The sequence below is a fragment of the Anomaloglossus baeobatrachus genome, chromosome 3, assembly GCF_048569485.1.
Source record: "Anomaloglossus baeobatrachus isolate aAnoBae1 chromosome 3, aAnoBae1.hap1, whole genome shotgun sequence".
Lineage (NCBI taxonomy): Eukaryota > Metazoa > Chordata > Amphibia > Anura > Aromobatidae > Anomaloglossus > Anomaloglossus baeobatrachus.
This window is the reverse complement of record NC_134355.1, coordinates 555,343,142-555,353,701: the sequence shown is the minus strand read 5'-3', so window position 1 is coordinate 555,353,701 and position 10,560 is coordinate 555,343,142. Positions and strand designations below refer to the sequence as shown.

The 10,560-nt window shown below is 35.8% G+C and overlaps 1 protein-coding gene across 2 annotated transcripts in view; it reads left to right on the top strand.

Moving 5' to 3' along the window:
• The first annotated feature begins 6,541 nt into the window (after nucleotides 1-6,541).
• PAX3 (paired box 3) overlaps nucleotides 6,542-10,560 on the top strand; it is a 103,161-nt gene continuing 99,142 nt past the window's right edge. The window contains exons 1-3 of one of the 2 annotated variants that reach the window (XM_075338632.1): nucleotides 6,542-6,742; nucleotides 8,390-8,625; nucleotides 10,013-10,070. In XM_075338632.1, the coding sequence (XP_075194747.1) occupies nucleotides 6,658-6,742; nucleotides 8,390-8,625; nucleotides 10,013-10,070 (379 nt within the window). In that variant the 5' untranslated portion in view covers nucleotides 6,542-6,657. Of the gene's footprint in view, nucleotides 6,743-8,389; nucleotides 8,626-10,012; nucleotides 10,143-10,560 lie in introns of both variants that reach the window. The other variant, XM_075338631.1, reaches the window with a different exon arrangement.

Below are 10,560 nucleotides of genomic sequence, written 5' to 3'. Positions count from 1 at the left end.
CTAAAACATCACTAATGAGAGAATCTATTTCATCATTAGTGTAAAGACACCATTGCAGTAAATATCTGTTTTATCCCTTCTGTTAAATGTGTCAGTACTCTATAGAAACTGGATGATAAGAAGGTGTGTTCCCTGCAGGTAAGTGTAATAGGTAAATAATGTGTTAGACAGCCCCAGGTATTCAGGTCATTTACTAACTAATGGGCAACATGAAAGTCAGACTTATTACTGTGGGGCATTAACATAAGCCAAGTGGCCATTCCCACACATACAAAGTTCTGCACTAAACCCACAACCTGGTGCTGATCATAATAGACCTCACACCTCATTACAGAGCTCAGCAGGAGTGGGGACCCCTGTCCCTGGGGATTGCTCAGCTACCCGGAGTGTTTTTTTTTATTTTGGTGGAAGAAAGAAAAACATCTGAAGTCAAAAGACAAAAGAAAAAAGATGCAGAAAATAAATCCATCAAACGCCTACATCTACCAAGACAGCAGGTACAGGATAATAATAGGAGACCCTGCTCAATACAGTCAGCACTAGAAGTGTCAGGTCTCCACTCCACTCACAGGCAACTTCCTACACACATCCCTCTTTCCACATCAACTATGTACTGTATGTGTGTGTGTGTGTGTGTATATATATATATATATATATATATATATATATATATATATTATACGCACACATATATATATATATAATATATAGAGTATATATATATATATATATACTCTATATATTATATATATATATATTATATATATATATATATATATATATATATATATATATATATATATATTTATATATATATATATATATATATATATATATAGGCACCAAAAGAATATAAGAAGTGGCTTTAAGGCCTTACCTAAAAAAAAATTGTAGATCAAAGACTAGGCAGCACTCCAAAGATTAGAAAAAGAATGGACCTTTATTCAGCCGATATGATGTGTCCACATTTGTTTTCTAATATGTGAGTGCTGCCTTTTCTTTGTTATCTGTCTGTCTATCCATCCGTCCCTCTATCTATTTAGAAAAATAAATAAAGTGTCATTGTAACCAAAACGTTGCCACACCAGATCGTCCAATAAATAAGTCTATTTTTTGCACTTTTTTGGAGGGCTGGCTTCCATTTATTTTTTCCAAGTATATGGGACAGTTGGATATTGTTCAGGAGAATTTGCACCAACATCTATTTTTTTTGCGCTGTTCCATATTTTTTTTTCTATCTATCTATCATCTATCTATCCTTCTATCCTTCTATCTATCTATCTATCTATCTATCTATCTATCTATCTATCTATCTGTCTATCTATCTATCTATCTATCTATCTGTCTATCTATCTATCCCTCTATCTATCTATCTATCTATCTATCTATCTGTCTATCTATCTATCCCTCTATGTATCCCTCTATCTATCCCTCTATCTATCCCTCTATCTATCTATCTATCCCTTTATCTATCTCTATCAGTCTATCTACTGCTGTATCTAAAGCACATATACATCATGAAGAAGGATATGTAAAGGCAAATGATGATAATAATAATATTTATTCACTTATATAGTGCCATTAATTCCACAATGCTTTACATAGATCAGAAACACTGTCCCCATTGGGGCTCACAATCTAAGGTCCCTATCAGTATGTCTTTGGAGATTACAGGTGATAGAGGATCAGGACAGAGCTACACTATTGCTGCGATGTTAACAGTTGACAGTGAGAAAATAGTAATTTTATCATTAGAAGAAAAACAAATCTGGTCACGCTGTAACTATGTGCTGCTGCTGATGATGATGATGATGAGGAGGAGGAGACTGTGACATTACTACTAATCCCATTTAGGGTGCACCTGGCCCCTGTACTCTGTAATTATCCCTATATGTGGCTGTATGGGGAGCGTGAAATCTCTCCCCCCCCTCTTCAGCCCCCTTCACTGGAGGATACATTTTGTGGAATGTAATTGTCCTGTTTTCATATGTCGGACTGTCATATGTTGAAGAATTGATGTGGAAACTCTATCTATCTATTATTTATCTGTCTATCAATCATTATCTATCTATTTTCTATCTCAGCATGCTCATTTTCTATATCTGTCTACTTTGGTATATGTCTTGTAATCAGAATTAAACCCTGGTCCTGTCAGTGCTTCGCCATTGGAGCTCAGATGTAGATGTACTTTTGGGAATATAACTTCATTGAGCAATATCAGTATTATTATTTCAGATAAGTGATTCCGTCTTTCTTCGGATATTGGTGTAAAGTTAGGCACTAATAGAAAGCCATAATGTCACCAAGACGTCAGCCATATTTGAAGAAAGTGAAGTCATTTGGCTCTAACCCTGATACTTTTGCTTAAATAAATCTTCTTACCCCTAGATTATGTCCTGTTGGGCTGCATGTTGTTCTGTGCGATTGGTGAAGGATATTCTCAAAGTATGAAATTAACTTAAACCCATGCAATTAAACCCAATAATGTAATTTCTAGGAACAATTTGCTCCACAATAGGGAGGATCATACAAGAAGGATAAAAACCCAGCAATATTAACAATTCCCACCATACTTAGTAATATAAATTGCAGCAGTTATCCACCTCACTACTAATATAAGTTATATTATAGGAATAATAACTCCAAACACCTTGCTATAAATATAGAAGAAGCTAGAACAGTGAAAACAGATATGTGTGTTCTCTGGTCTCCACTTAAGGTCATATAACATAAAATCCTGGAGATGATTCAGTGAAGGACTATACATTATTTTTAAATTATTAGAATTAAATAATATTTATATTAAATTGCAATTGCCCTTTGCCCATATGGACGTGTATTACTACAGAACAGTGTAATATGTCACAGATACTGCAGGAAAGATCTGCCATCAGAGAGGGGGCACAGATGGGCTGTGGCCATGGCAGATATTAACCCAAATTCTATGTAATAGTTATTTGTGTTGCATATAGTTATTAATCTTCACTAAGTTTATTAATGAACTTAAAATATTGTCTAACTAGAGAGATGAATATGTTATATATCACATATGACTATATCTCACGGAAATTTAGAAAATCGATAGTACAAATCTAACTTTTAGACCAAAGCAGTAAATGATCTAGGGGGCAATAGTGAAGGCTATATAATGAAGACAGGAGTGCATGGTGCCAGGGAGTGGGGGCAGCTGCTGTGCCCGGATCCACGTGTTACAGAACAGCAGGACTTGTCCAAAATGGAATTCAGTTTAAATTAACCAAATCCAAGTCATTAATTTTCGTGTAATTGGAGCATAGCTGAGAATCTGCAGGCTGAACATGCTCCATAATGTGATAAGAGTTTAATGAGCTGATCTGAGCACTGCGCACATATATGGGGAGAGGGGCTTCTCCAAACAATATGGGGGTATGGGGTCTGCTCCATGTGTTCCCACTGTGAGGTCATGCACTTTTCTCCGGGTTGTCTGTATCCCCGTCATATATTCACTTATTGCTGCCTTATTTGCTAACAGGCAATCAGGGCACCACACTAATTATATAAAATGAAAGGAGGTAGATAGATAGATAGATAGATAGATAGATAGATAGATAGAGAGATAGATAGATAGATAGATAGATAGATAGAGATAGATAGATAGATAGATAGATAGATAGATAGATAGATAGATAGATAGAGATAGATAGATAGAGATAGATAGATAGATAGATAGATAGATAGATAGAGATAGATAGATAGATAGATAGATAGAGATAGATAGATAGATAGATAGATAGAGATAGATAGATAGATAGATAGATAGATAGATAGAGATAGATAGATAGATAGATAGATAGATAGATAGATAGATATAGAGAGAGATAGATAGATAGAGATAGATAGATAGATAGATAGATAGATAGATAGATAGATAGATAGATAGAGATAGATAGAGAGATAGATAGATAGATAGAGATAGAGAGATAGATAGAGAGATAGATAGATGGATAGATAGATGGATAGATAGATAGAGATAGATAGAGATAGATAGATAGATAGATAGATAGAGATAGATAGATAGAGATAGATAGAGATAGATAGATAGATAGATAGATAGAGATAGATAGATAGAGAGAGAGAGATAGAATGATAGATAGAGATCGATAGATAGATAGATATTAGAATTGATTTGAAGAAAAAAAAATATTACGATACCAAACCATATAAATTGAGCACTTTTAAGAATCTATTTTCCCTGCGATTACTGATATTTTACTTTTTATCATGTTCTAAGATGTAGCTATCCATTTATGAATGCATTATCTATCTATCTATCTATCTATCTATCCATCCATTATCTATCTATCTATCCATCCATTATCTATCTATCTATCTATCTATCCATCCATTATCTATCTATCTATCGACCTCTCTATCTGTCTCTCTATCCATCCATCATCTACCGATATTTATTAAAGGGGAAAGAGAAGATGCTTGAAGGATGAAGGAAAAGAAGATTCAAAAGAAGCGACATCTCAGTGCAGATGAAGGAATGCATGATTCAACCTGCTGAATTTGTAACTGAATATGTCTTATATCGGAATATATATATATATATATATATATATATATATATATATATATATATACATACGCACGGAAACTCTTAGCTAAGCCTGTTTATATTCTCCCCATGTTTGCGTGGGTTTCCTGCGGGTACTCTGGTTTCCTCCCACACTCCAAAAACATACAGACAGGGCATTTAGATTGTGAGCCCCAATGGAGACAGTGTATCCAATGTATGTAAAGTGCTGTGGAGTCAATAGCGTTATATAAATGAATAAATATTATTATATTATTATTTAAAAATGAGTTTGTTTCTTGCTTTAAATCATATATATCACCATGAATACACGAAGATATATATGTTCGTGCACACATGGTGATACAGATATATAAGATTTAGAAAAAAAAGAAAGAAAAAAAAGACATTTCATTCTAAATTATGTAGGCATACATACCTAAGAATCTGTGTGTGTGTGTGTATATATATATATATGTATATATATATATATATATATATATATATATATATATATATATATTTATATATACACACAGGGGGAAATTTTTATATATATATATATATATATATATATATATATATATATATTATATATATATATATATATATATATATATATTCCCCCTGTGTATTTATAATGATACAGACTTGATGATGATGCAGACCCATCTCAGATTTTTGGGAAGAGGAATCTAAGTCATTCTGATCCAACTTTGCTGCTTATGAATCACACGATACTCCCAGGGCAGGGTGCAGATACTTGTGCTGTAGCAGATGCAGTGTGGCAGCCTCCACAGCCCCAGCCTGGCTGCAGCACTCTGTGTCCCCTGCACAACTGTTGAGCAGCTCAGACTCGGTGCAATATTTCCTTGTTTAGTATCGAAATAAAAGAGAGGATATTAACCCCGATGATGCCACTCTAGGGGCTTTGTGAGGCAGCTAAGAGGTTAATGACGGAAACCATTGTGTCTTTTATTTCAAAGGCAGAGAATCTGAATGTTTTCTCCCATCCTTTTGATTGATGAAGGCGGTGAATGACTCGAGTGCTGGGACTGACAGTCGCTTGAATAGACTTTTACAAATAAAGGAGGCTGTGGAGAGCAGTGTAAAGTGGAGCTGGCACTTACCATGTTATAAATAAGTGGCCCTCACAATGGCACCTTCTATCCAGAGAGACAGCCTTTACAACCTCCCTGGCGTCATCTCCTGCTGGGGATCCTCCATCCACCGCTTCTATTTAGCCTCAATGCTGCTATAAATTCCTTTCAACAAATGCTATGTGAAAAAACACCCACTCCTGTATGGAGGGGAGACACAGCATTGCCCCCCAAACCTGCCACACTGCCATACACAAGTGAGGAGCCAGAGAAAGTGCAGAAACAAAGTGACAAAGCGAGAGAAACACATACTACAGTGCTAGAAATGGCTCTATCTATATCTATCCATCTATTATCTATCTATTATCTGTCTATCTATATCTATCACACTATTATCTATCTATCTATTATCTGTCTATCTATCTATCCATCTATTATCTATCTATCTATCTATTATCTGTCTATATATCTATCTATCTATTATCTATCTATCCATCTATTATCTATTATCTATCTATCCCTCTATTATCTATCTATCTATCTATCTATCTATCTATCTTTCTGTCTATCTATCTACTTTCCTTTGGCTCTTGCCTCAGCAGTGAAGGGGTTAATGTTTGGTAAATAGAGCTGATCCCCCCTATTAGGAGGCAATGTGGCGTGTGATGCGCTGCACTGATAGCCGGGCAGATAGTGATCGCCGCTCTGAAGGCCTTCAAGATGGGAAGAGAAAGTAAAGGAGCATCGGCCAATCAGAGCGGCGCTGTGCGGCCGGACCACGCCCCCTGCCGGCCAATCGCAGGCACCGGCTCCTGATGCAGCCCTGCTTGAAAGAACTAATAAATACTCCGGAGGAGGCTGCAGCCACTCTGAAGAGTCCGCAACACGGAGCATCCGCACTGAGCGTCCACTCCCCGGAGCGGCCCTCACTCACACTACACTGCAGTCCTGCTGGAGGCTGGGGGCACGGGCAGATAACTCGGGGACACTTAGCCCAAAATGACAAGCCTGGCTGGAGCTGTGCCAAGGATGATGAGACCAGCTCCGGGACAGAACTACCCCAGGAGCGGATTCCCACTAGAAGGTACAACACGAGCGGATCTATACACTGCACACATCACACTATTATCCTGCACCGTACCCGTCACTCACATTGTCACAGCAACTTTCACTTCTTCTAATGGGAAGCTAATAAAGAGTCTATGGGGTTAATAATGAGCAATATACATAGATAATCATCAATACACACGAAGAGCTAAATGCAATCAGCACAGATCTGCACCCGAGAGCATGACACCTGCCCCATCTATCCCAGAGATCACTATCCGGACACTGCCGGCTCTGTGCCTCCTGTATAATGCCCACACCTCATCCAATTATCCAAATATTATATCACATTTCTAAATATTCCTCTCTCTGTATATAATAAATCTAATAATCTCAGTATTTTATATATACATCACCGTTCAGAAATCTAGAAATCTATATGTACTTATCTCCTAACATTGTCAATACAATATCATTGCAATTTATTATTTTAACTATCTGTACAACAATGGAATTCAATTATTAGTTAGATCATAAGAACGCAGTATATTACATCATCTAAATATGTAAATAATTAGGCAATATCTAATATATATATATATATAAAACTAGATATTGCCTAATTACGTTTAGATAATTTAATATATAAACACACACATTTAACACACTCATACACACACACACACACACACACACACACATATATGTACATATATATATATGTGTGTGTGTATGAGTGTGTATGAGTGTGTATCAGTGTGTTAAATGTGTGTTTATATATTAAATTATCTAAACATGTAATTAGGCAATATCTAGTATATATATATATATATATATATACATATATATATACACTCATACGCACATGTGTCTGTATTGTGTATAAGTCTGTTAAATGTATATACACACACATACATTACTTTACTACACTCAATACACTTAATAATACCTGAAACACGTATAATGTACCTTCAAGCGTACTTGTACATATACTTATAAATGTGAGTGTAAACACTTACGAATATGAGTGTATAAATGTATACATGTATATATATGTATATCTATATATATATATATATATATAGATTTATGTTTTTATATATATATATATATATATATATACATATATATATATATATATATATATATATATAATATATATATATATATATATATATATATATATATATATATATATATATGGATATACATATAATCGGTGTAATTAGCGGGCTCCTGCAGGATGGGGCCATCTCGCAGTCCCCGGGGTGTCCCATTTCTGTATATTGTGGATAAGGGTTATGATTATTTTATGAAAGTGCAGAACTCTGTCTACAGTCTCCTGGACACAGGCTTCTCCCTGTCACTCATCTCCCCCACAACTACTCTCCAGATGATGACTCAATGATCTATATATCAACATATTAACCAAAAATCCCTCCAGCAGGATGTTATTTATTACACGGGACCCTGCACAGCTCGGCTTTTTATACCATATGCATCTATATCTACGGATGTAGCAGAGCTGGATTTGTCATTAAACTCTGCTACATCTGAACATGCTTATTTTGTAGAGAGGTAGCTTATGATTGTGATAACTGAGATAAGTAGGTGAACAGGTGAGATATTAATGAAAAAAAAAAAGTTTATTAATTTGTTTTATCTTGTGTCTTGTCACATGCAGTGTCCACTCCTCTAGGCCAAGGGAGAGTGAACCAGCTGGGTGGAGTGTTCATCAATGGCCGGCCCCTGCCCAACCACATCAGGCATAAGATAGTGGAGATGGCCCACCATGGCATCCGCCCCTGCGTCATCTCCCGGCAGCTCCGGGTGTCCCATGGCTGTGTGTCCAAGATCCTGTGCCGGTACCAGGAGACCGGCTCCATCAGGCCGGGGGCCATCGGGGGCAGCAAACCCAAGGTGAGGACACGACTGCAGCAATGAGCAGAACATACCAGCAAATCATAGGAGGTCCCACAGAGTGAAAATACTTACTATTCAATTCATCCAGAGCGAGTTTCTGCAGCAGCACTTAAGTGGCCATTAATAAAAATAACAGTAGTTATGAAGTAGATCGATAGAAATAGAAAGACATGCAGACACCCCGACAGACAGATATATAGATAATCACATTGGAGATAGGATATTAAGCACCTCCACTTTTTTGTACCCCTGGGAGGGCTTCATTATATGTTATACAGAGAATCTCAGCTCGGGGTCCGGGGACTTCCACCCAATATTCTACAGTAATGCTGATAGTATTTTTTTTTCTAAATAGACAATTAGTCAGATGAATAAATAAAGGCAGCACTCCAAAAGTAAAAAAGTGGCGTTTAGTGGCCCATGTGGCAACGTATTTACTTAGCTAATTAGACAGATATTATACAAATAAATAGCGATAAATGAGAGATACATAGATAATAGACAAGGAGGAAAATAGATAGATAGTAGAAGATAGATAATTGAATATCTATTACTTTTTGATACAAGTAAAATATATCTTTGTACCGTGTTAGCCAGTAGAGATAAAAAAATTGTTTAAAAGAACTGAGAGTCCTCAGTGGTTGATACCCCATTAAAAGGTATCAACCACTGAGGACTCTCAGTTCTTTTAAACAATTTTTTTTATCTATTACTTTTTGTCATTCTTAGGAATACCATGATAAGAATCAACAAGTGGTATCAACAAGTGATTAAACATTTATGCATTAATTTAAAATGAAAAAAAAAAAGTATTTTGGAGACTATAATTGATTTACTACATTAGAAGTAGAATCAGTAGAGCCTAAGAGGCTCTGACCATATGCTGCCACCTGATCAATACACATAGTTGACCCTGAGTCAAACTGCTGGGGAATTGTTACATGCGTTTCTGTAGGATTGGAATGCTGATTTATCCATCTATCTATCTATCTATCTATCTATCTATCTATCTATCTATCTATTATCCATCTATCTATCACACTATTATCTATCTATCTATCTATCTATCTATCTATCTATCATATAATAATCAATATGATTAATCATTATTCTATTGTCGGAATGTATGTGGCCCAATAAATGGATAATTTGATATCAGTACCCGTGGGATGTGGAGTGTAATGCTATAATGATCTCTCAACACACACACACATATACATATATATATATATATATATATATATATATATATATATATATATATATATATATATATATATATATATATATATATATATATATATATATATATATATATATATTCTTTAGTATGTGATATTTAGTCTGCTGCCTGGTTTACTTGGTTTCTTTTACCTTTGTACAGCAAGTGACCACTCCGGACGTGGAGAAGAAAATCGAGGAGTACAAGAGGGACAACCCGGGTATGTTCAGCTGGGAGATCCGGGATAAGCTGCTGAAGGACGGGGTGTGTGATCGTAACAGCGTCCCGTCAGGTAGAGCCGCCAGCGCATCATCCAGTCATCATCCATCTCTATTAGAGCGGCAGCATCACTTATAGGCAATTACATGTATTGATCGCTGCACCAGTGGAGCCATCCCAGGCATGAAATATTCACAAGCACTGTCTCTGCTCCATCCCCTGCCGCCTGCAGGTTAATACACCCTAATGTGCTCCACCAGCACCAGTCCTACCCAGGAATCACAAAACCATCATCATCCCAGTGATTCTTAGGATATTAGCTATTATTATCGGTTATTTCCTCATTAGATGACATCAAAATGACCAACAGTTAAATAAGAATTTATTTAAACAGTTTAGTTAATAGAAATCATCCATAATAATACTCATAATTAGGCCAATAATAATAATGTAATAAATAATAAAAAACAATAGCTTCTATTTATTAAATA